This window comes from Eumetopias jubatus, unplaced genomic scaffold (genome assembly GCF_037043125.1).
Source record: "Eumetopias jubatus isolate StellerSeaLion01/CBP00866 unplaced genomic scaffold, mEumJub1_p1.0 scaffold_1, whole genome shotgun sequence".
NCBI classification, from domain to species: domain Eukaryota; kingdom Metazoa; phylum Chordata; class Mammalia; order Carnivora; family Otariidae; genus Eumetopias; species Eumetopias jubatus.
Window position 1 is genome coordinate 149,435,522 of NW_028274807.1, and position 27,742 is coordinate 149,463,263.

General features: G+C 38.8%; 1 protein-coding gene across 2 annotated transcripts in view; it reads right to left on the reverse strand.

The window, feature by feature from the left end:
* Window positions 1-20,573: 20,573 nt before the first annotated feature.
* Window positions 20,574-27,742, reverse strand: part of OXSR1 (oxidative stress responsive kinase 1) — a 93,328-nt gene continuing 86,159 nt past the window's right edge. For both annotated transcript variants that reach the window (XM_028107061.2, XM_028107062.2), the window contains 4 exons: window positions 26,103-26,155; window positions 24,577-24,645; window positions 23,662-23,726; window positions 20,574-23,247 (listed from right to left, as the gene is read on the reverse strand). In XM_028107061.2, the coding sequence (XP_027962862.1) occupies window positions 23,173-23,247; window positions 23,662-23,726; window positions 24,577-24,645; window positions 26,103-26,155 (262 nt within the window). In that variant the 3' untranslated portion in view covers window positions 20,574-23,172. The remainder of the gene's footprint in view (window positions 23,248-23,661; window positions 23,727-24,576; window positions 24,646-26,102; window positions 26,156-27,742) is intronic.

Below are 27,742 nucleotides of genomic sequence, written 5' to 3' on the forward strand. Positions count from 1 at the left end.
CCAAAGTCAAGAGTCAATGCTTAACCAACTGAGCCACCCAGGTGCCCTAAAGATGAAGCACTTTTGCAGAAACACTTTGGCAAAAGCATCTGAGTGAAATGACAACTGTCTGTAAATGATGAGGACTTACAATGCCCACAGTTAAAGATCGGTTGAAAGCTCATTATAATGGATCAACAAGGAAATTTGGTTATTTCTTTATACAACATTTTAAGATAGTAACTGAACTATGACTGATAACATTATGCCAGGACATATCAGATTTCCAGGAATTTCACAGTTTCTGGAACACTTATAGATAACTATAGAAATAAAACATAAAAAGGGCTTAGTATATCACTTCTTATTTGACAATGCTTTCCCTGTAATTTAACATCAAATAAGCCTAATTTGTTTAACAATTCCCTTTTTATAAGCAGAGAGAACCACTTTTCCTTCCTTCCTTCCTTCCTTCCTTCCTTCCTTCCTTCCTTCCTTCCTTCCTTCCTTCCTTTCTTCTCACCAATGGGGAGCTTGAACTCATGACCCTGAGCTCAAGAGCCACACACTCGACTGACTGAGCCAGCCAGGGACCCCAAGAACAAATCTTTTCAGATGGTCCAGGGACCCTCTGAAATACCCCACAGTAAGCTTGAGGTTAAAAAAGACTTCATTTAGCATTTGATTTTTGTGAAGTTTGTCAAAAATATCAAAAAGTTTTAAAAACAGTCAAATGGGATCATAGTTCAGGATAAAAGAATATTTGGTTATCTATTTAACCTTAGTGATAATTTGAAACTTCACCAGCAAATACAGAAAGTTAAATAATTGTAAAACAAACAAAAACCCTTAGCTCTTTTAATGGAGAAGACTCAACTTTCTTAAGTAATCAAAGATCTGATATGAAACACAAGAAATTATATTGACAAGACAAAAATCTTTGTTTTCTAGGATTACTTAAAAGGTTAAAAAAACTTTTATAATCTCTTAAAGAGCAGACCAAGAGTATAAGAAAACTTTGTCCTTTTAACACAGATGAAACCAATTCTAATTTTATACCAGTATACTTTTGATGTTAAAATTCATTAATCCCTTTTAAAAATTTAATTAGATCCATTCCAATCTTAGCCAGTTTGAAGACACGTGAAATTATTTTCCAAGATTCCTTTTACACAAGCCTTCTACCACCTTTTTACTCTTTTCTTTTTTTTTTCTTTTCATATTTTGTCTTGTGTTTTCTCTCTTTCCCATTCTGGAAAAAAAAAAAAGCTTAAGTATAAAGACAATATTATTTTCTTTTCCCTCAACAAAAATTAATTTCCATTCCTCATAATTTCTCTTAGCAAAAACATACATCCTACTTTCCTTGCATGCAGAGATCGTACAGGCTGCTCCTAGGCAGCAGGCTTGATCACTGGAAACCTGAGTCAGGTAGAAGGGCCCACAGTGACCCCCAACCCCCTGGCTGAATGCAAACAGGCCCATTAGGCGACTCACCTGAAAATAGTCATGAGCCCTAGCTTACCAAGGGGCTATTTACACTTGGACACAGGTACCAAAAAAGGGGAAAATTCCACGCCTTCCCATACCTCCTCACCTTCCTCCTTACCTACAGCCCCCAGCACTACCTCCAGGCAGTCAGTCTCTTCTTTGCTGTCCTGCCCACTGCTTCCCTGTGGTGTAGTCAATAAACTTCTATCTCCTTTGTTCTGCCTTGGGTGAATTCTTTCACCACCCAGCCCCTCAAGACTGCACACGATCCGGTTGCCCCAGAGAGGTGTTTCTATTATTATTATTATTATTTATTTTAAAGATTTTATTTATTTGACACAGAGAGAGAGAGCGAGCGAGCATGTGTGTGCACACAAGCAGGGGGAGCAGCAGAGGGAGAGGGAGAAGCAGGCTCCCTGCTGAGCAGGGGATGCGCTGAGCCTGATGTGGGACTCATCCTAGGACCCTGGGATCATGACCTGAGCCGAAGGCAGATGGTTTGACCCACTGAGCCACCCAGGCACCTGAGACATGCCTGTTTTAACTAAACCAACAACTAGCTTTTATTTACTAAAGATTAATTTATTTACTAAAGATTAATCCTAGATCACAGAACTTGAAAAATATTTGGGTTAAGTTTTTATATTTCTAAGAGTTTTAGAAATCCTTATTTCATACCAATGCTTGATTTTCTTCAAGCCGATTAGAGGTTTTTTTTGCAAATTAATTGTGGCAAAGACATCCAGAAGTAGAAAATACCACACATATACATAAACATATACACAGACACAAACAGAGGCCTTAAAATGTTCATTAAAAAAATTTAGCCATGCACGCCTGGGTGGCTCAGTTGGTTAAGCGACTTGCCTTCAGCTCAGGTCAGGATCCTGGAGTCCCAGGATCGAGTCCCACGTCGGGCTCCCTGCTCAGCAGGGAGTCTGCTTCTCCCTCTGAACATCTTCCCTCTCATGCTCTCTACCTCTCATTCTCTCTCTCTCAAATAAATCTTAAAAAAAAAATTTAAAAAAATTTAGCCATGACTGTTAACTGGAATTAAAATAAAAACTTAAAAACATGTTTTTAACCATGAGATGGGTATAATAATGCAAAACTCACTAACTTTTAAAGAAGAGTTGTAATAATTACCTGCTCAGACTGTCAAAGCTCTTTCTGTTGATATTTGTGGAGAAGAAACTTAAGATTTGCGTTTGTCCTTGACAAGGGATCTCAAGGAAGCTGTGGACTGTATTGGGCAAGGGAGCTTCTGTAGCAGTTTGTATTTTTAAAAGCCTCTTCCCTTTTAAAGTTTTTTTCTCCTGTTAAGAATTACCTCCCTATCAATCAGAGAAAGACAATTATCATATGATCTCACTGATATGTGGAATTTGAGAAACAAGACAGGATCATAGTGAAAGGGAGGGAAAAATGAAAAAAGACGAAACCAGAGAGGGAGACAAACCTTAAAAGACCCTTAATCTCAATCTCAGGAAACAAACTGAGGGTTGCTGGAGTGGTGGGGGGGCGGTGGGAGGGATGGCTGGGTGATGGACATTGGGGAGGGTATGTGCTATGGTGAGTGCTGTGAATTGTGTAAGACTGTTGAATCACAGACCTGTACCCCTGAAACAAATAATACATTATATGTTAATAAAAAATATTTTTAAATTAAAAAAAAAGAATTACCTCCCTGAAATTTGCATTTCAAGATGACCCAGATAAGAAGATAAGAGTTCCTGGAGGAGACAAGGTAGAAATTTTACATGCAAATTCCTCCAAGGACTTTTGCTCTGGAAGGCCAGAATTTTACAATATCTACAAGCCTTTGGACATGAATAGGTGAGGTTAATCGTCAAAAAGGACAAGTGGACCTTGAGTTGTTTCTAGAGCTACTCTTCTGGTCTTGCAAAGACTTGTAGGTTAAGTATAGTTGCTTCTAATTCCTCAAATAACTGGGTTGTTGTCTGAATTGTATGCAAAGACTGACACACCCATACACCTATATTAGAATGTTCTTCTTTCCCTCTGGGTACATTTAGCTTAGGAGAGAAGGCTTTAAAAAATCCTATCAAGCCCTGAATATTAGCTTCCAATTTGGCTGAATTTCTAATCATAGAATTATTAAATCGTTTCAAATATCCTGTTAGGTTTCAACTGAGATAAAAACAGTAAATATTGCTGGCAGTATTAAAAAAGCCCAGGGACCCAAGAGATATATATACACAAGGAGGGTACAAAAGATATTATCTTCACAAGATCTAGAACCACTCCCAAAGATCAAAAACCAAAGGCCTGATCTAGAAAGGGACAATGTGAAATTTTATTTTTGTCTCTCTACCAGATAGGAGGGAGCTGACTGCTAAGAATTCTCACTTTTAGCCAGCTTCTGCCAGTTTTTCCCAGGATCCCATCTGTAGGCTCTGAATAGGTTTAGAGTATAGCTTTGATATCTGCCAGATATGGCAAGTTTTTTTTTTTTTCTTTTCCTTTTTTAGTATCTGGTGGGCACCTGCTGTGCGCCAGCTTTGGGCAAGGTTCTGGAAACTTCAAAAAAATATATATGTACTTATTTACATTTATACTTATATAAGTATGTAAGTATATATAAGCATGTCTGTTGTCTCCATTTTTCCAACAGCATTTGTTCATGTCACTGTGTCTATATTTTTAAATTAAGGTTATATATGCACTATTTATTTATTGACTGTACTTTTTAAAAAAGACATAACACTATTGCACAGTTAATAGACTACAACATAGTATAATCATAACTTTTATATGCACTGGGAAACCAACAAATCCATTTGACTCTCTTTATTGTGATATTCACTTTATTGCAGTGGTCTGGAATCAAACCTGCATATCTCCAAATTACGCCTGTAGAAAGGAGGTCCGAGGACCTCTACAAAATGGAAAGCTTTTATAGGCAGAAGGGGGAAGAAAAAGGAAATTTCCAGCAAAGACTGGATTGTTCCTGGCAAGATCACCTTCCTTTGGGAGAAGGTGGGGGTCTACCAGGCAGATTACCTCACAAGTTAAGGGTCACACTCCTGGGAGAGGCTGAAACTTCAACTATTTATTGCCTTGGTTTGCTGATGTAGGGCTCAGCACAAGTGACTCCATTTTGGGCCTGTTACTTATTTGTTAACACCCTACTACCCTTCTAGGCCTCAATTTCTCCATCTATGTAAAGGGAAAACTTGAACTAGATGGTCTCTAAGGATTCTTCCATTTCTTGATATATGATACTAAAATAGAGAATCGATGAGGAGACTCTTGACAGATGAAAGAGACATAACCGAAGACTTTCCATAGTGAGAACTAAATTCCTAAATCTTGGTACTGAGGTGCTGGATGCCACTGGCTTCACTTTTACATTCCTTGAATCTCAAGTTTCTGGTTAACTTATTTCTCCTTGTAACCCTGCCCCCAATCCTAACCAGTGTGTCAAAGGTCCCCATGAAGCTTCAAGGCCCACAACCAGCTCTCTTCTTAGAGGAAGCCCTCCCAGGATCACTGTCACCCCAGCAACCTTTCTTTACCCCCATGGTGTCACTACCATGGGAATATGAGCCCAATATCCACATGCACTGCTGGCCTCTGACTTTCCAGTGCAGTCTGGTCACCCCTATCACCTTATGGAAGACTACAGTATAGGACTGGGGTGGCCTCTGGCCCTTCGAGGGGAACCTACAGGGTGTCTCCCTCCTCCTTCTCTCCTTATACCTTCAATCATTCAAGTACACAACTAAGACCAAAGAGGGTGCAACAAGAGTTTTTGAGCCACCAGAGCAATTTAACACACTCTCCTTATAGGAAGTATTCAGGACAATCACTGGCAATCATCTGTCCAGGGAGTAGAAGGTGGTGTTTGGGGGTGGGGGTGGGATGGGAATGGGAGGTGGTCCTTGAAAATTCCCTATAGGAATGCACTAGATGGTATCTCAAATCTCTTCCAAATTTGAGAATTAATGATGCTAGTAAATAAAAACTGGAGGTAGGACTTCCAGTTTCTGGTCTGGTTCTAACAAGTAAAAAACTTAACAAACTGAAAAATGAACAGCTCTTCTAGATCCATCAAGGAAGTAAGGTCATAGGGCAAACTGCTGTCTCTAAAACTGGAAAGACAGGTAAACCCAGAGAATTATAACTTACTGGAAAAGAAATGAACAAACAGAAACTTCTACAGTAACCAGTGTCAGAGTAGGAAAACCTGAACTATAATTGATAAATTGCTGGAGGCTCAGAGTGGGTAAGTCTGAGAATTAAAAACCCCAGAGGGGACTGGGCACCTGAGTGGCTCAGTCAGTTAAATGTGTGACTTCGGCTTGGGTCATGACCCCAGGGTCCTGGGATCGAGTCCCACATCGGGCTCCCTGCTCCTTGGGAGCCTGCTTCTCTCTCTCTCTCTCTGTCTCTCATGAATAAATAAGTGGAATCTTAAAATATATATATATATATTATTTAAAAAAAAAAACTGAGACCTAGGGTGCCTGGGTGGCTCAGTTGGTTAAGCGACTGCTTTAGGCTCAGGTCATGATCCTGGAGTCCCGGGATCAAGTCCCGCATCGGGCTCCCTGCTCGGTGGGGAGTTTGCTTCTCCCTCTGACCCTCTTCCCTCTCGTGCTCTCTCTCTCTATCCCATTCTCTCTCTCAAATAAATAAATAAAATCTTAAAAAAAAACAAAACTGAGACCTAATCACAGGACTATAGACTGCTTTTCTTTTCCACACAATTTATCACCAAATTACTAAAAGTCTATGTACTGGAATCCCTTTTGCCCAGTACATCATGTTTGGCTTTCAAAAAAAGAAAGTTACAAGCCATTCTAAGAGGCAAAAGCACAGTTTGAGACCAAGCCAGCATCCGAAGCAGAGTCAGATATGGCGGGGATATTGGAATGGTCAGATTGGAAATGTTTAAAAATATATAAACATGCTAAGGACTCTAATAGAAAAAGTAGACAACATGCAATAGCAGACAGGTACAGTAAGGAGAATAATGAAAATTCTAACAAAGAAAAAAAATGTGAGCAATCAAACGAAGAATTCCTCTGATGGGCTCATTAGCAGAAGGGACAAAGCTGATGAAGGACTCTTTGAGCTTGAGAATATGTCAGTAGGAACGTCCAAAACTCAAAAACAAAAGGGGGAAAAAAGATGGGGAAGGGGGACAGACAGAATATACAGGAATTGTGAAACAAGTACATGGGCATACTGGGAAAAAACCAGCAAGGAGAAGAAAGAAAAGAAATATTTGAAACAATAATGACAGAATTCCTCCAAATTAGTGCCAGACACCAAACCACAGATCCAGAAAGATCAGAGAACACCAAGCAGGATAAATGCCAAAACTACACCTAGGCATATCACATTCAAACTGCAGAAAATCAAAGTTAAAGAAAATATCTTGAAAGAAGACAGAGGGGAGGGAACCCCCCCCCACCTTCCCTATATAGGAGCAAATATAAGAATTACATCCACTTCTCAGAAACCATGCAAGCAAGAAGAGAGAGGGATGAAATATTTAAAGTGTTGCGGAAAGACCACTAACCTAAAATTCTGTCTTGTGAAATTATCCCTCAAAAGTGAAGGATAAAAAAATGGAGGAAATTTGTTACCAATAGACCTGCTTTACAAGAAATGTTAAAAGAAGTTTTTCATAGAGAAGGAAAATGTTGATGAGTCAGAAACACAGAACTACATAAAGAAGAACACCAGAGAAAGAATAAGTGAAGGTTAAACAAAAGCTTTTATTTTTCATTTTTTCAGCTGATCTAACAGATAACAATTTGTTCAATAATAATAGCAAGAATGTATTAGATTATCAATGCAAGCATGTATATATGAGTGTGTATATATAAATACATTCATTGCCCTTGGATCACTCACCTATATATGGTATGAATGACAACAGTGATACAAACAATACAAAGAGCAAGACAGAGGAAGTAGGATTATTTTGTTACTATATGGTACTAATACTACCTGGTAGGTGATATAGTATTCTTTGAAAATGAATATGGATTCATTTAAAATATATATCAAAAACCCTAGGGCACCCACTTAAAAAAAAAGTATAACTGATATACTTCTAAGAAGGGAGAGAAAATGAATCATATAAAATTCTCAGTTAAAGGGGTGCCTGGGTGGCTCAGTCAGTTGGGCATCTGATTCTTGGTTTAGGCTCAGGTCATGATCTCAGGGTCCTGGGATTGGTCTCCCATCCAGTCAGTAGGGAGTCTGCTTGAGGATTCTCTCTCTCACACTCCCTCTGCACATGTGCTCTCTCTAAGATAAATAAATAAATCTTAAAAGAATATTAAAAAATAAAATTCTCAGTTAAAACCACAAAAAGCAGAAAAAGGGAAGAAGACAAAACTAGGAACAAAGAACAAGGGCAAGAATAGAAAACAAATATGGTTATATAGTTAATATAGTTAATCCAACTATAGTAATAAACACTTTAAATGTTAATAATGGCCTAACACATCAAGTAAAAGACAGAATTGTCAGAGTGAAACAAAAAACAAGACCCAACAATATGTTGTCTACAAGAAAACCACTTTAAATATAAAGATACATACAGATTAAAAGTAACTGAATGGAAAAAGATATATCATGCTAATACTAATCCCCCAAAAAAGTAAGAATAACTATATCAATTTCAGAAAGCAGACTTCAGAGCAAGGAAAGTTATTAGGGATAAGGAAAGCATTACATAGCGATAAAGGGGTCAATACTCCAAGGGGACAATTTTTTAAAAATTCAAGTATAATTAATATACAGGGTGGGTTATATTAGTTTCAGGTGTACAATATACTGATTCAACAATTCTGTACATTGCTCAGCGCTCACCAAGGTAAATCTACTCTTAATCTTCTTCACTATTTTACCCCCCTTTCCCCCATCCACCTCTCCTCTGGCAGCCACCAGTTTGTTCTCTGTATTTAAGAGTGGTCTTTTTGTTGTTGTCCTTCATTTGTTTTGTGTCTTAAACTCTACATTAGTGAAATCATATTGTATTTGTCTTTCTCTGACTTATTTCACTCAGCATTATATCCTATACGTCCATCTATGTTGCTGCAAATGGCAAGATCTCATGCTTTTCTATGGCTGAGTAACAGCCCATTGTATATATGTACCACATCTTCTTTATCCTTACATCTATATGGACACTTGAGTTGCTTCCATATCTTAGCTAGTAAATAATGCTGCAATAAACATAGTGGTGCACATATCTTTTCAAATTAATGTTCCATTTTCTTTGGATAAATACCCAGTTAGTAGAGTAAATGCATCATATGGTAATTCTATTTTTAATTTTTTGAGGAACCTCTAGTTTTCCAGAGTGGCTGCACCAGTTTGCATTCCCATGAACAGTGCATGAGCGTTCCTTTTTCTCCACAGCCTTGTCAACACTTGTTATTTCTTGTCTCTTTGAATTTAGCCATTCTGACAGTTGTAAAGTGATATCTCATTGTGGTTTTGATTTGCATTTCCCTGATGATGAATGATGTTGAGCATCTTTTCTCATGTGTCTGTTGGCCATCTATAGGTCTTCTTTGGAAAAATATCTATTCAGGTCATCTGCCCATTTTAAAATAGGATTGTTTTTTTCAATGTTGAGTTGTATACATTATTTTGGATATTAATCCCTCATCAAAAATATCATTTGCAAATATCTTCTCCCATTCAGTAGGCTTTTTGTTTTGTTGATGGTTTCCCCACTGTAGAAAAGCTTTTTATTTTACTATAGTCCCAATAGTCTATAATTTTGTTTTTGTTTCCCATGCTTGGGGAGAAAGATCTAGAAAAATGTTTCTATGGCTGATGTTAAGGACATTACTGCCTATGTCTTCTTTTGGGAGTTTTATGGTTTCAGGTCTCACATTTAGGTCTCTAATCCATTTTGAGTTTACTTTTGTGTTTGGTATAAGAGATGGCCCAGTTTGATTCTTTTGCATGGAGCTGTTCAGTTTTCACAGCACCATTTGTTGAAAAGACTGTCTTTTCCCCATTGTATATTCTTGCCTCTTTTGTCATAGATTAATTGCCCATATAAGTGTGGGTTTATATCTGGGCTTCTATTCTGTTCCTTTGATCTGTGTGTCTATTTTTGTGCCAGGGCTACACTTTTGATTACTACAGCTTTGTAGTATATTTTGAAATCTGGGATTATAACACCTCCAGCTTTGTTCTTCTTTTTCAAGATCTGGGTATTTGCTTTGACTATCTGGGGGTCTTTTGTGGATCCACACAAATCCTAGGATTATTTATTCTAGTTCTGTAAAGAAATGTTGGTATTTTGATAGGGATTGCACTAAATCTGTAGATTGCTTTGGGTAGTATGGACATTTTAACAATATTGGTTCTTCCAATCCATGAGCATGGATCCATTTGCTTGTGCCATCTTCAATTTCTTTCAACAATGTTTTATAGTTTTCAGAGCACAGGTCTTTCACCTCCTTGGTTAAATTTATTGCTAGGCATTTTATTATTTTTGGTGCAATTGTAAATGGGATTGTTTTCATAATTTCTCTTCCTACTACTTATTAGTGTAAAGAAATACAACAGATTTCTGTATATTAATTTTGTATCCTAAGACTTTACTGAATTCATTTGTCAGTTCTAGTAGTTTTCTGGTGGAGTCTTTAGGGTTTTCTGTATATAGTATGTCATCTGCAAATAGTGACAGTTTTACTTCCTCCTTACCAGTTTGGATGCCTTTTATTTCTTTTTTTCTGATTGCTGTGGCTAGGACTTCCAGTACGATGTTATAAAAGTGAATACTTTTCCAGTATGATGAATAAAAGTGGTGAGAGTGGACACCATTTTCTTGTTCCTGATCTTAGAGGAAAAACTCTCAGTTTTTCACCATTGTGTATGATGTTAGCTGTGGGTTTTTCATATATGCCCTTAAGTATGTTGATGTTTCCTCTAAACCTACTTTGTTGAGAATTTTTTTTATCACAAATGGATATTGTAGATTGTCAAATGCTTTTTCTACATCTACTGAGATGAACGTATGGTTTTTATCCTTTCTCTTCTTAATCTGATGTATCACACCGATTGACTTGCAAATATTGAACCATCCTTGCATCCCCAGAATAAATCCCACTTGATCCTGGTGATTTTTTAATGTATTGTTGGATTTGGTTTGCTAACATTTTGTTGAGGATTTCTGCATCTATGTTCATCAGAGAAAATGGCTGGTAGTTTTCATTATTTGTAGTGTCTTTATCTGGTTTTGATATCAGGGTGATGCTGGCCTCACAGAATGAATCTGGAAGCTTTCCTTCCTCTTCTTGTTGAAATAGTTTGAGACGAACAGGTATTAACTAGATGTTTGGTAGAATTCACCCATGAAGCCGTCTGGTCCTGGACTTTTGTATGTTGGGGGTTTTTTTTTGGATTACTGAATCAATTTCATTAGAACTAATCATCAGTCTGTACAACTTTTCTATTTCTTTCTGATTCAGTTTTGGAAGGCTATATGTTTCTAGGAATTTATATACTTCCTCTAGTTTGTCCAACTTATTGACATATAATTTTTTATAACATTCTCATAATCTTTTGTATTTTTGTGGTGTTGACTGTTGTTTCTTCTCTTTCATTTCTGATTTGATTTATTTGAGTCCAAGAGGACAATTCTTAATGTGTATTCACCAAAAACAAATGATCAAAATACATGAGGCAAAAACTGATAGAACTGCAAGGAGAAATATATTAATCCACTATTACAGCTGGAGATTTCAACATCCCTCTAAGAGAAATGGACAGAACCAGCAGGCAGAACATCAGTAAGGACACAGTCGAAAGCACCATTAATCAATTGGGTACAATTGACATTTATGACTAATTTCATCTAACAATAGCAAAATACACATTCCTCTCAAGCTCACATAGAACATTTACCAAGACAGACCACATTCTGGGCCATAACACACATCTTAAACTTAAAAAAACCTTAAACTTAAAAAAAAAAAATCATATAATATCTTCTCTCAGACCACAGTGGAATTAATCTAGAAATCAACAAAATGAAGATAGATGAAAAAATTTCAAAATACTTGGAGATTAAACAACATACTTCTAAACAACACATGGGACCAAAAAGTAATCTCAACAGAAATTTTAAAATATTTTGAATGAAATGAAATTGAAAATACAACATATTAAAAATCAATGGGAGGGGCGCCTGGGTGGCTCAGTCATTAAGCATCTGCCTTCGCCTGGGGTGGTGATCCCAGGGTCTTGGGATCGAGTCCCACATTGGGCTCCCTGCTCCGCAGGAAGCCTCCTTCTCCCTCTCCCACTCCCCCTGCTTGTGCTCCCTCTCTTGCTGTCTCTCTTGGTCTGTCAAATAAATAAATTTTTAAAAATCTTAAAAAAAAAAAAATCAATGGGATGCCACAAAAGCAGTGTCTAGAGTGAAATTTATGGCGCTGAAAAGAAGAAAGATCCAAAATCAGTCTTTCTAAGCCTTAGGAAAATAGAAAAAGAAGAGCAAGTTAAATCCGAAGAAAGAAGAAGACAAAAAGTAAAAATTAGAGAAATCAGTGAAATAGAAAACAGGAAAATAATAGAGAAAATCAATAAAACCAAAAGTTGATTCTTTGAAAAGAACAAAAAAATTGATAAACCTCTAATTCAGGCTAACTAAGAAAAAAAGAGAAAAGACAAAAATTATTAACATCAGGGGCGCTTGGGTGGCTCAGTTGTTAAGCGTCTGCCTTCGGCTCAGGTCATGATCCCAGGGTCCTGGGATCGAGCCCCGCTTCGGGCTTCCTGCTCAGCGGGGAGCCTGCCTCTCCCTCTCCCGCTCCCCCTGCTTGTGTTCCCTCTCTAGCTGTCTCTCTCTGTGTCAAATAAATAGATAAATACATAAATAAAACTTAAAAAAAAATTATTAACATCAGAAATGAAAGAGGCATCATTACAGATCCAATACACATTAAAAACATAAAGTAATACTATAAATAACTCTATGCCTACAGATTTGATAACCTAGATGAAATGGACCAATTTCTTGAAGGACACAAGCCAAAACTTACACAAGAAGAAATATACAATCTGAACAGGCCTGTATCAACTAAAGAAACTGAATCAATAAGTAATAATCTTCTAAAACAGAAATCACCAGGCCCAAATGAGTTCACTGATGAATTCTACCAAACATTTAAGACATTATACCAATTCTCGGGGTGCCTGGGTGGCTCAGTCTTTAAGTGTCTGCCTTCAGCTTGGGTCATGACCCCAGGGGTCCTGGGATTGAGCCCCGCATCGGGCTCCCTGCTCTGCAGGAAGCCTGCTTCTCCTTCTCCCACTCCCCCTGTTTGTGTTCCTTCTCTCGCCGTGTCTCTCTGTCAAATAAATAAATAAAATCTTTAAAAAAAAAAGAAATTATACCAATTCTCTACAATCTCTTCCAGAAGATAGAAGCTAAGGGAACATATCCAAACTCATTCTATAAGGCCAGCCATTACTCGAATAGCAAAACCAAAGACTTGCAAGAAAACTGGAGAGCGAGATTTCTCATGAACAAAGATGCAAAAATCCTCAACAAAATATTAGTATATCAATTCAAACAATGTAAAAAAAAAAAAAAAAGAATTAGATCCCACGACCAAGTAGAATTTATCCGATATGTGAGCCTGGTTCAAAATGCAAAATTCAATTAATATAATCCATCATATCTTTGGGTTAAAAAAGAAAAAAAATCACATAATGAGAAAAAGCACTTCATAAAATCCAGCACCCATTTATAACAAAAACTCTCAATAAACTAGGGACAGAGGGTAACTTTCTCAACTTGGTAAAGAACATAAAAAAAGAGGGGGTGGAAAACCATTTACGATGCTAATGGACATCAAAAGAAAACTGGGGTGGCAATCCTTATACAGGACAAATTGGATTTTAAGCCAAAGACTGTAATAAGAGATGAGGAAGGACACTGTATCATAATTTAAGGGTCTATCCAACAAGAAGATCTAACAATTGTAAATATTTATGCCCCTAACATGGGAGCAGCCAATTATATAAGCCAATTAATAACAAAATCACAGAAACACATCAATAATAATACAATAATAGTAGGGGACTTTAATACCCCCTCACTGAAATGGACAGATCATCTGAGCAGATCAACAAGGAATAAGGGCTTTGAATTACACATTGGACTAGGTGGACTTCATAGATATATTCAGAACATTCCATCCCAGAGCAACAGAAGACACATTCTTTTCGAGTGCACATGGAACATTCTCCAGAATAGATCACATCCTGGATCACAAATCAGGTCTCAACCAATACCAAAAGATTGGGATCATTCCCTGCATATTTTCAGATCACGATGCTTTGAAACTGGAACTCAATCACAAGAGGAAAGTTGGAAAGAACTCAAATACATGGAGGCTAAAGAGCATCCTACTAAAGAATGTGTGAGTCAACCAGGAAATTAAAGAAGAATTTTAAAAATTCATGGAAACAAATGAAAATGAAAACACAACTGTTCAAAATCTTTGGGATGCAGCAAAGGCAGTCCTAAGAAGGAAGTATATAGCACTACAAGTCTTTCTCAAGAAACAAGAAAGATCTCACACAACCTAACCCTACACCTAAAGGAGCTGGAGAAAGAACAGCAAATAAAACCTAAACCCAGCAGGAGAAGAGAAATGATAAAGATTAGAGCAGAAATCAATGAAATAGAAATCAAAAGAACAGTAGAACAGATCAACGAAACTAGAAGCTGGTTCTTTGAAAAGATTAATAAAATTGATAACCCCCTGGCCAGACTTATCAAAAAGAAAAGAGAAAGGACCCAAATAAATAAAATCATGAATGAAAGGGGAGAGATCACAAGCAACACCAAAGAAATACGAACAATTATAAGAACATATTATGAGCAACTATAGGCCAACAAGTTAGGCAATCTGGAAGAAACGGATGCATTCCTGAACTACCAAAACTGAACCAGGAAGAAATAGAAAACCTGAACAGACCCGTAACCAGCAAGGAAATTGAAGCAGTAATAAAAAATCGCCCAAAAAACAAGAGCCCAAGGGCCCGATGGCTTCCCAGGGGAACTCTACCAAACATTTAAAGAAGAATTAACACTTATTCTTCTGAAGCTGTTTCAAAAAATCAAAATGGAAGGAAACTTCCAAACTCTATGAGGCCAGCATTGCCTTGATCCCCAAACCAGACATAGACCCCATCAAAAAGGAGAATTACAGATCAATATCCCTGATGAACATGGATGAAAAAGTTCTCACCAAAATACTAGCCAATAGGATCTAACAGTGTATTAAAAGGATTATTCACCACGACCAAGTGGGATTTATACCTGGGCTGCAAGTTTGGTTCAACATCAGCAAATCAATGTGATACACTACATAAATAAAAGAAAGGACAAGAACCATATGATCCTCTCAATAGATGCAGAAAAAGCATTTGACGAAGTACAGCATCCTTTCTTGATTAACTCTTCAGAGTGTAGGAATAGAGGGTACATACCTCAAAATCATAAAAGCCATCTATGAAAACCCACAGCGAATATAATTCTCAATGGGGAGAAATTGAGAGCTTTTCCCCTAAGGTCAGGAACACGGCAGAGATGTCCACTATCACCACTGTTGTTCAACATAGTACTAGAAGTCCTAGCCTCAGCAATAAAACAACAAAAAGAAATAAAAGGCATCCGAATCAGGAAAGAAGAAGTCTAACTCTCACTCTTTGCAGATGACATGATACTCTATGTGGAAAGCCCAAAAGACTCCACCCCAAAATTGCTAGAACTCATACAAGAATTCAGTGAAGTGGCAGGATATAAAATCAATGCACAGAAATCAGTTGCATTTCTATACACAACAGTGAAACAGAAGAGAACTTACAGAGTTGATCCCATTTACAACTGCACCCAAAACCATAAGATACCTAGGAATAAACCTAATTAAAGATGCAAAGGATCTGTACTCAGAAAACTATAGAATACTCATGAAAGAAATTGAGGAAGACACAAAGAAATGGAAAAACGTTCCATACTCATGGATTGGAAGAACAAATATTGTGAAAATGTCTATGCTACCTAGAGCAACCTACACATTCAATGCAATCCCTATCAAAATGCCATCAACTTTTTTCACAGAAGTGGAACAAATAATCCTAAAATTTGTATGGAACCAGAAAAGACCCCGAATAGCCAAAGGAATGTTGAAAAAGAAAACCCCAAACTGGTGGCATCACAATTCCGGACTTCAAGCTCTATTACAAAGCTGTAATCATATGGTATGGTACTGGCACAAAAACAGACACAATGGAATATTACGCAGCCATCAAAAATTGAAATCTTGCCATTTGCAATGACGTGGATGAACTAGAGGGTATTATGCTAAGTGAAATAAGTCAATCAGAGAAAGACAATTCTCATACGATCTCACTGATATGTGGAATTTAAGAAACAAGGCAGAGGATCATAGGGGAAGAGGGGAAAAATAAAACAAGATGAAACCAGAGAGGGAGACAAGCCATAAGAGACTCTTAATCATAGGAAACAAACTGAGGGTTGCTGGAAGGGCGGGGATGGTGGGATGGGGTAACTGGGTGATGGACATCGGGGAGGGTATGTGTTGTAATGAGCACTGAGTATTATGTAAGACTGATGAATCACAGACCTGTACCCCTGAAACAAATAATACATTGTTAATTAATTGAATTTAAATTAAAACGTTATATAAAAAAGAATGAGAAAATAGAAGCTTTTCCACTAAAATCAGGACCAAGACAAGAATATCCTCTCCCACCACTGCTTTTCCACATCCTATTAAATATCCCAGCTAACGCAATATGATGAGGCACATGTGGGTGGCTCAGTCAATTGAGTCCGACTCTTGATTTTGGTTTAGGTCATTATCTCAGGGTCTTGAGACTGAGCCCCGTTTTGGGCTTCATGCTTGGTGCAGAGTCTGCTTGACATCCTCATCCTCTTCCCCTCCCCCCACTTGCACATGCGTGCTCTCTAATGATTAAATAAACCTTAAAAAAAACAAAAACAAAAAGGAAATGAAGGTATATATAGATTTGGAAAAAAGAAAATTATCTTTGTTTACAGATGACATGATTATCCACCAGACACTAGTATCTATTAGAAAACCCAAAAGATTGACAAATATACTCCTGGAACTAAGAGTTTATAGTAAGTTTGCAGGATATAAGGTTAAGATACAAAAGCTAATCACTTCCTATATACCAACAACAAACAAGTGGAATTTGATAAAAAATACAATATATCATTTACATTAGCAGCCCAAAGATGAAATAGAATCTAACAAATATGTAAAAGATCTATATGAGTAAAACTAGAAAATTCTGATGAAGAAAATCAACGAACTGAAAATGGAGAGATGTCTATGTTCATGGCTAGTCGTCAGTTCTTCCCAACTTGATCTGTTGACTGAGTCCTATTCCAATCAAAATCCCAGTAAGTTTTTGTGAAAACTGAGAAACTGATTCTAGAGTTTATACAGAGAAGCAAAAGACCAAGAATAGCCAACACAATACTGACAGAGAAGACCAAAGTCAAAGGACTGACAATATCTGACTTCAGACTTATATAAAGCTACTGTAATCAAGAGAGCATAGTATTGGCAAAAGAATAAACATATCAATGGAACAGAATATACAGACAAAAAATAGACTCATAGATTCAACTGATCTTTGACTAAAGAGCAAAGGCAATACAATGGAGGAAAAACAGTCTTTTCAACAAATGGTGCTGGACATCCCATAGGCAACTGAACACCCATGGGCCAAAAAATAACTCTAGATACAGATTTTATTTTTTTAGATACAGATTTTATACTCTTCAAGAAAATTAATTCAAAGTGGATCATAAACCTCAATGTAAAATTCAAAACTATACAACTCTTAGAAGATAACATCAGCAAGTATCTAGATGACCCTGGGTATGGTAATGATTTTTTAAGATACCGCACCAAGATATGATCCATTTAAGAAATGATAGATAAGCCGGACTATATTAGGATCAAAACCTCCTGCTTTGCCGGGAAAAAAAAAAAAAAAAAAAAAAAGAAGCCACAGACTGGAGAAAATATTTACAAAGACATAAAAAGACAGACCTTGGAGATAATGAGGGTTGGGTTCAAGGTCACTGCAATAAAGCCAACATAGCAATAAGGGCAGTCAAATGACTTTTCTGTTTTCCCACTGCATATAAAAGTTATGTTTACACTATATGGCAGTATAGTGTGTGATAGCATTATGTCTAAAATAACAATATACATGCCTTAATTAAAAAATACTTTATTGACACAGAAGCACAAAGTGAGCAAATGCTGTTGGAAAAATGGCACTGGGAGACGGGCTCAATGCAGGGTTGCCACACACCTTCAACTTGTAAAAAACGTAGTATCTGCAAAGCACAATAAAGCAAAGTGCAGTAAAATGAGGTATGCTTGTATCTGATAGACTTTTACACAAAATATACAATGAACTCTTAAAACTCAACAATAAGAAAACAATCTTACTAAAAATGGGCAAAAGACTTGAACAGACACCTCACTTAAGTACACAGAAGGCAAATAAACATATGAAAAGATGTTCAACATCTCATTAAAGAATTGCAAATTAAAACAAGGTATCACTACATACCTATTAGAATTGCCAGTCTTAAACACTGACATCACCAAATGGTGGCAAGGATGTAGAGCAACAGAAGCTCTCTCATTCATTGGTGGGAATGTAAAATAGTATAGTCACTGTGGAAGACAACTGGTAGTTTCTTATGAAAACTATTCCTTTACCGTACAATCCACAATTGGGCTCCTGGGTAATTAACAGGAGTTAAAAACTCATATCCACACAAAACCTCCATACAGATGTTTATAGCAGCTTTATTCATAATTGTCAAAACTTGAAAGCAACCCATAGGTAAATGGATTAATGAACTGTGGTACATCTAGACATGGAACATAATTCAGCATTAAAAAAGAACTATTAAACCACACACACACGCGCGCGTGTGCGCACACACACAATGTAGACCTGTAAGTGCATATTACTAAGCAAAAGAGGCCATTCTGAAAAGGCTACATACTGTAGGATTCTAAATATATGACACTTCGGAAAAGGGAAAAAAACTATGGAGACACTAAAAAGATGAGCGGTCGCCAGGGACTAGAGGGGAGAGATGGACAGGTGGAATACAGGGGATTTAGGGTAGTGAAGTTATTTTATATAATGGAGGATACATGGCACTATACACTTGTCTAAATATCTAGAATGTACAACGGCCAAGAGTGAACCTGAATGTCAACTATCATCTTTGGGTGATAATGTCATCAATGTGGGTTCATTGATTGTAACAAGTGTACCACTCTAGCGCAGGCTGACGACAGTGGGGCAAGCTGTGCCTAGATGGGGTCAGAGGGTATATGGGAACTCTGTATACTTTCTGTTCCATTTCACTGTGAAACTAAAACTATGCTAAAAAATGAAGCCTATTTAAAAAAAAGGCAAAAAATGTGGTACAGATGAGCTGATCTAAAGGAGAAATCCATGAATTGTTGCACTGAGAATTGCTACTAAGAGGAGGTAGAGCTAAGGAATCAGGCTCTTGACAACATCTTACCTTGTTAGGGAATGGGCAACAGACTCTATTCTTGCCCTGCCACCGCCCCCGACATACACCACAGTCACTTTTGAGAACTAGCATCTCCTCTGTCCCAGCAATAGACCGAGGCCACTTTTAAAAAAAGAATTTTATTTGAGAGAGAGGGAGAGAGAGTGTGTGGGTGGGGGAAGGGGCAGAGAGGGAGAGAATCTCAAGTAAACCCTGCCCTGAGGGTGGAGCCTGATGGGGCTCCACAAGGGGGCTCCATTTCATGACCCTGAGATCATGACCTGAGCCAAAATCAAGAGCAGGATACTTACTTAACCAACTGAGCCATCCAGGCGCCTCAGTCTACTTTTACAACCTTTTTTTTTTTTTTTGAGATTTTAGTCTTTTAATTAAGGGACAAAAAGCATGCAATCTGTACAATATGGAGCTCAGTAAACTAGGAGTGACCCTTATCATCATGGAAATTATAGAATTTGTTCAAGTTTTAGGTTTCTGGTCATAAGACAGCTTCTCACATAATCACCTTTCATGTTTAAAGGATATATGAAATTCCTGAGAAATCAAATGAAATGGAATTTTGTATTGAGCATAAAATAGGACACTATCAAGTCAATATTTCTTTCAAGTTCTGTGATGACAATCCTCTCCAGGATTAGATTTTTCTTCCACTTTGAACTGCTATGTATATTTCACACAAAAGGAACATTAGTCAAACTTTTAATTAATCAAACAATTTTATCTACTCCAACTCAAATTCTGTGCTATTATTTACAATCTGCTCTGAGAAGAAAAATGGAATCATAATTTAAATTCACTTAATTAAAATGAATGAGATTATTAGCCATCCAGTGGACAAAAGTGGACACCTCAGAGTCCACTTTTACAACTTGCTTATCTTGAAAGCAAATTCACTCAGATACAATCCTGTCAAGGCCTGAGCTTTGAATTACAAGGATCCACAAGCAGTCCTGTCCCAGAAGGACACCTTCTTGTGGAGAAGGTATTATGATCAAGATTACTCATCTGGGAGGTGGAGGAATACAGGGGAGCCTAGACTCTCACATGTAACCCCACCATTTCAATATCAAAGTCAAATACCGACAAGTTCTGCCCTGCTCTGAATTTCCCAAAAGGGGCTCGCAAGGGCTTGAATGTGGCCTCTTTCTCCTATCCAACAGCATAAACAGAATCAAACAGAAAAGATCAGTACAAGGAGTTTCACGCCCTACCCTATGAAATTGCCCTGGCCATATCTTATCTCTCCCTTTTGGGATTTCAGTGTCCCCACTTGTACAATGGTTTTAAGCTGTTCTAGATAATTTGTAGATCAATATACATATTTTTTAGTTTATGTGCACTTTGGTTTTTCTCCATTTGTGTGAAAAATTTAGTAGTGACTCCTTGACCCACTCCTTACTGTTCCCCAACACCAAGCACTGAAGTAAAGAATCCTTACACCTCCACAGACAATTTACTCTTTATTGATTAAAAATGAAGGAAACATGCAACAAAATACAAAGTCAAAAAAAGGGAGGGGGAAGGTCAAATATTTTACATCTTCCATAATCTAGCATACGTCATAAGGAGGAACCTCCATTTACTGATACACCATTATTCTATCCTCAGATTATTAAATAGTATCAGCTGGCTCTAGGATTTGGTTCAAAACTTAAGTGAAAAACCCAAACAAATCCATTAGTCATTTAGAGTAAGACCGTACATTTCACAAACAGCATTGGCACATGTTACCTTGTGCTAAATCAGTCCCTACCCCCAGGGACCAAGGGATCCTGGAGACCTAGAGACAGGTGCACCCTGAACCACTGCTCCTGGAAAGAGCAAGGTTGCTCGCTAGGTCACATGCTGTCCAACCTGGGAAGTTTCTGTTCACGTATTCTCTCAGCATCGCTGCAAAAGTCAGCAAAGGGAGTCCACCATACATCATGCAGAAGAAGTAACACTGTCCTGGGGCTTAGTGTCTGGCTCCTAATTCCCAGCAGGGCAAAAAATGAACTGAAAAGAAAGAGAAAGCCCCAACCCACTTCTATTGGCATGCCTGTGCCACTGCAGTTTAAAAGTCACGGCTGGCTGGGGAAACTGAACAGGGGAATAGGCTGCTGCTCACCTCCGGCCTGGGCTCCAGACCACTTCCAAACACAATGCTAGAACAGAGTGAGGCCACCACCCCCTTGGATTTATCAATAAGTATATCATGATGGCTTGCTTTAAACCAAAATACAAACTCAAAGGTAAGCCACTAGCCTTGTGTCAAAGAGGACACTATCTCTTTTTCATATGTTATTCCCACGCCCCCTTAAAAAAAAAAAAAAAGGAAAAGAAAAGAAAAAGAAAAGCTAAATATTTTTCCAGCAACCTAATCAATCTTCTTTTCCCTCTCTAGGCTTGGCAGGCTCCCACTTTTTACCAGTCCTGCTGGGACCCTGGACTTTGGTATCTGATCCTCTCATCTACTTTCCTCCCAACGGCCACCCCAAACCCATCCCCTCCTTCTCCCCAACATCCACTCCTTTCCCAGTATGCCTCTGCACCCAGGGAAGGGGAAGAAAGCCCACGACTAAAACAACAAGCTCAGAACGAAACAAGGGCTGCAACAACTCAGTTGTGGGGAAAGCTTCCAGGAGATACTCCAAGAGAAAACTAGGTGAAGCAATCTTGTTATTCACAAACCAACAGTGCTGGGAAGGGCTCGAGTGATTCTGTAAGAGGCAGCTTTCCCCTTTCCGTGGGGCCGAAGCCCATCTTTGTGTGTTATCTTAAGGCCAGATTAAGTGTCCCTTTCTTATACAAAAACTGTTAGGGCTACTTGCAGTTAGACAGAGGCTGACTGTGAAACAGTAGGAAAGAAAATCGGCCCCACCAATTACTCACATTGCATTATGAGTGCTCTTTTTTAAACCTAAAGAATAATTTATATTATTTCTATAGAAAAGCGAATGAACACTGTCTACTCATAAATCCTAAAAATCACGGCACATGTGGTTTCACTTTCCATCCTGGGTCAGGTTCAGCGCACAGAAGTGTGGACCCCCTCCAAAGGGTCAGTGCAGGAGAGGGACGGAAGGCAGGCCTCGCTGGCCTGGTGAGTCTCCTTTATTGCTGTAGAAAGCTCAGCCTTGCATTTCCTCATGACATGGAGGCCAGGCAAATTTTCATGGGAGGATTGAGGAGCAGTTTTTCTTCAACTGAATTTTTTAAGATTTGAAAATAAATACTTCCACAATGATATGAGTTATGATTTTTCCTGTTCAAAACCACTGCTGGGGAAATTCACTTTTACAAGCCATTACTTGATGTTTTCGCTAAAAACAGTCCAAAGTTCCACTTTGAAGGATCTGATGGCTGAATTTCGACTACAGTCAGATGTTTTGCACCAGCTGAAGTTAAGGCTAGCAACCCTTTCTGGAGGGAGTGATGAAGAGGGGTGCCTGAGAGCAGCTTCAGCAAAACGCTTAGAAATATGAACAAAACAAGAACACAGTTTAGGCTGCCTCTTTCTGAGGCTGTGCTTTTTCCTAACAAAGGTTGCTAGAATTCACATCAGATTGAAAAAAAAAATCACTAAATTAAATTCTCTGGGCTCCAGATAAACAATCAATTTTTAATTGCTACTTCAGTGGTAAAGAGATAACCCAAGATGCCCACATCCCGTCAGGTGTGGGAGAACAGGCAGGATGAGGAAGCCCAATATAGCTGCTACTTTCCACCCAGCGCCATCATTGGAGTAAGGCAAGATGAACTGACAGATCTCCCTCCTGAGCCTTGAGGCACAGTCCCCTTCCCAGATGGAGGAAGACAGGGGACATGTGCAGTAAGTTTACTAACGGAACTCTTTAAAGGGATGCTGGCCACTGGTGATCCAACTTTTCTTTCCCTGTGGGAAAAAGGGGGAATGACGGCAAGAAGAACATAAAGAAAGACCTCTAAAGCTCCTAGCCGGGAGGTTTGTTGCTGGGTTCTTTGGCAGTAGTGGGTTTAGGCCAACAGAAGCAACAGAGATACGCATGTGTGGAATCTCCTTAGGCCGCCTCTTCCAGGGCTGTGGTTTAGCTGATGCTAAGCTGGGCAAATCCTATTAGTTTACCATCATCAGGAATATCCGAGCCTTCGACACCAGATGCCTAAGAACCAAACAAAATGAGAAGCTGTGGTTATCTGTAAACAAAATTGCAGGTAGCAATTAAAACGGATATAAGGACTGTGGGAAGGAAGACAGTGGAGTACAGGTCCCTGGGATACAAATAGGATGCAGATGAAGGTGTCTCTTCCAGAAAAGGTGGGGTCTGGGGCCAATGCTGGAATCAGAGTGGCTAACAGTCTCTCTTAAAGAGTCAAGGGCCTGGGGTAGGAGGTTTCCTGGGAGGGAGACCAGAGGGAGGCCACTCAAAAGGAGACACTGGCCTAAGGCCTTGGGGAAGCTAAATGAACACAATCCACCACAGTTTAATATTCTCATCACTCAGGGAATATAGAAGCTGGTCTGCAGAGGGTGCTGCTGTGTAAGGGCAGTTTAATAAAGAGGAAGAGATGAGTACCAGTTTGAAAGTGACAGATCGATTTGACAGAGGTTCTTCCACAATTTTCTGCAAATTCGCTGCCACTGTAATCATACAAACAGAAAGTAATGAGAAGCTAAGTAAATCCACTTTCTACCATATTTTAAAAACTTAAATGGTAGCTCAGAATCTTCAATGTTCAAACAAAATGGAAGCAGAGACATAAATCACTCCCCAAACAAAAGTTACCTTTTAAACTCAACTCTAAGTAGCACAAGTAAATCTTGAATCATGGGCAAAATAACTTTCTTTAAGACGCTGTATTAAGTGGGGCAAGACACACAGGTGAAAGAGGAAGGATTTGCCTACTCATGGGCCAGAAAGCCCTAGACTGGGAGTTGGCAAACTCTGGCCTGCAGCCTGTTTCTAGTCTGGCTGTGGGCTAAGAATGGTTTAAAGAAGATGGAGAAAGTGCATGGCCCATCAAGTCTAAACTATTTACTAACTGGTCCTTTACAGAAAAACTTTGCTGACTGGCCCTAGACAATGGTCTTTGCCTTCAATAACATGCACACATGGGCCGACTGTGCCTTTTCTTACTTTCTGCTTATTCTAGAAATAAACCTCTAATGAGTTTTGCTTACCTCTTTCTTAGCTCTATAAGGGCAGAGTTTCACCCTCCAAAACGAACTAAGTTTACTTTAACTCATAACTTACGTCATCAATTCTACTAGAGTCTCCCAGCTTTCACTTACTATCACTGGAAGTTACAAAGTGAACTCAGAAATGAGATTTTCTTTTTTGTGAGGAACTGTCCCCAACACCTGTATACCTGCAATACCAAGACCATTCTAAGACCCATGAGACCTGCTCAATGGAATCAAAGCCTGTTTTCTAGGTCCTAAATACATAGACAGAGATACCGGGTCACAGGGCAGAGCACAAAGTAGTTACCTATTACTAAATCCCTTCCATCGACCAGGCCAGCAGAAATGAGTTCCTGAGAGACACCCTCTGCTGTATCTGCAAGAAAAAAAAAAAGAAGGTGCTCCATTTCTTGTCCATGCATGTCACTGCTAACTCTAAGAGCGGATGTTGGCACTGCCAAGCCCAAGCTAGCGGCTAAATTCACAGAACCAAGGAGGCACGTGGGGTCTTCCTCCCACACAAAGGTTTCTCCTACCACCGGGCTGATCTCAAGTGGGCGATTCTCTTGGGTCTAGCTAGAGGGCAGAATCTCTACCACCAGATGGCCAGTAACAACTCATGGTAAAGATAACTTGCAGCCAACACGATGCTGCAGAGGGAAGTCCTGTTCTGAGGGCAGCCCTGGCCCCAGGCCCCATCAGCTCTGAGATGTGATGACGTGTGTGCAACATCTCCAGGGCTCGTACAATGGAATGATTTCTTTTCAAGTACATCTTGAAAGAACAAATTGTAATCTCTTCTCTTTGGAGATCACACCCCAAGTTTTTTGCTAGTCATTTTTTTTATTCTGGTGGGCTTTTCTTCATATCTAGTGATTTTAGGTCGTACAATCTGATCAATGGTTGTAACAGAAACAAAGAAGACAAGGACACAGCATCCCTAATTGATCTCATCTCCAACTGACTCAGTGCTGCTGCTTCCTGAGGGCTGAATACTGAGCCCCTGAGAGGAACAGGAGGACCTCTGGGGAGTGGGTGGGCACACATTTGTGCTGATGACCAGCGACTTGAATTAGTTCCTTAAGATGGGACTCTTCCAGGTTTTAAACAATGAAACGGATATACCTATGCACACCTGCATCTGTTCTCTTTCATACTTAGTTGCTGATGATACCGAGACAGCAGGAAGAATGAGCATGGCACACAGGATGAATGTGCTGGCTGCTGGCCACCTCCCAAATCTGAACCCTTGAGTAACAAAGGCAAGGAAGAAACAAGCCTCATCCCAGGGAGAAGTTCATGGCCAGAAACTATGCCTGACAGGACTTAGCTTCAGCCTGGGGAGAGAGAAGCCCGGAAGACTTGTTTCTTCTTTACTGTCATGGAGAAGGACAACCATGTTCAGTAACGAGAGTGAGGACTCTGCACCCTGACAAGTGTGGATATGAATTCCAGCTGCAGCTCTTCCCAGCTGTGTGAACAAGTTACCTCCCCTCTCTCTAAGCCTTGATTTCATCATCTATGCAATAGGAACGATAATCTTAGAAGGCTGTTCTGAGAATTTAATGAGACAGAAAGCTTAGCACAATGCCTGGCCTACTACAGTAGGCAGCAAATTAGAGCTACATTACTGTTTGTATTATATTAGGTTTTATAAATGAGGTTAGTAGTAAATAAACTGAATTTTTATTTTACTCATATGCCGCCCAAACCCAGGAACATTTTCATCATCTTTTCAAAGCAAAATATATCTAAAGGACAAAAACATCACAACACATTTCATTAAACAATAAATTAGAAGTTATTTTGTTTTCAATGTTTTTGATGCCTCACCTCTCCCAGGAGTAAACTCAAATCGAATATCATTTAGTTCTTTTTTTGAATTCCTACAAAAGAAAACAGAATGTGTAAAATAAACTTCTGGATTTACACATACTGACTCTGCCAACATATAACAGGGAAGCTGTGCCTCAAGAAAGCCCATTTTATTCCCAAAGATCCTATGTTCTATCCTAATGAGGTCACACTGCTGGGCGCAGAGCAAACTACTCAGAGTGACCATCTAACTGTCCTACAACCCTGTTAATTTATGTCCTCCATTAATCCATATTAAAACCTCCTAACAGGTGAAAGGGATTAAGAGTACACTTATTGTGAGGAGCACTGAGTAATGCATAAAACTGCTGAATCATTATACTGTACACCTGAAACTAATATAGCACTGTACTTTAATCATACTGTAAATAAATAAATGGGGAAAAAACCACCCAAGCACAAAGTACGAAAAAAACAAAAAACCAAAAAAGCCCTCGTGATTTTGAGAGATTTTTTTTTTTTAAAGATTTTATTTATTTGACAGAGAGACAACGAGAGTGGGAACACAAGCAGGGGGAGTGGGAGAGGGAGAAGCAGGCTTCTCGCTGATCAGGGAGCCTGATGTGGGACTCGATCCCAGGACCCCAGGATCACGACCTGACCTGAAGGCAGACGCCTAAAGACTGAGCCACTCAGGCACCCTGAGGAGATTCTTATATATCTACTCCCAACCTTAATCCCGCAAAGATATCACATAAACTAACAGGAAAATATATGCACACAGAAAGGTATAATTAAAATGATACAGGATGAAAGGGTTAGTATCCAAAATAATACAAAGAACTTATACAACTCAACACCAAAAAACCCCAAATAATCCAATTAAAAAATGGGCAAAAGACATAAGCAGACATTTTTCCAAAGAAAACATCCAGATGGCCAACAGACACATGAAAAGATGCTCAACATCACTCATCATCAGGGAAATACAAATCAAAAGCATAATGAGGTATCACCTCACTATTGTCAAAACGGTTAGAATCAACAACACAAGAAACAACACATGTTGGCGAGGATGTGGAGAAATAGAACCCTTGTGTACTGATGGTGGGAATGCAAACTGGTGCAGCCACTGTGGAAAACAGCGTGGAAGTTCCTCAAAAAGTTAAAAATAGAACTACCATATGATCCAGTAATTACACTACTGGGTATTTACCCAAAGAATAGAAACACACTGATTGAAAGGGATACATGCACCCCTATGTTTACTGTTGCTTTATTTACAATAGCCAAGGTATGGAAGCAACCCAAGTGTCTATGGATAGATGAATGGATAAAGAAGATGTGATACACACACACACACACACACACACACACACACACACAATGGAATATTGCTCAGCCATAAAAAAAGAATGAAATCTTGCCATTTGCAACAACATGAATGGAGCTAGAGAGTATAATGCTGAGGGAAATAAGTCAGTCAGAGAAGGACAAATACCATATGATTTCACTCATATGTGGAATTTAAGAAATGAAACAAATGAACAAAGGAAAAAAAAAGAGACAAACCAAAAAACAGACTCTTAACTATACAAACTCATGGTTACCAGAGGGGAGGGTGGGTAGGGGACAGGTGAAATAGGGGATGGGAACTA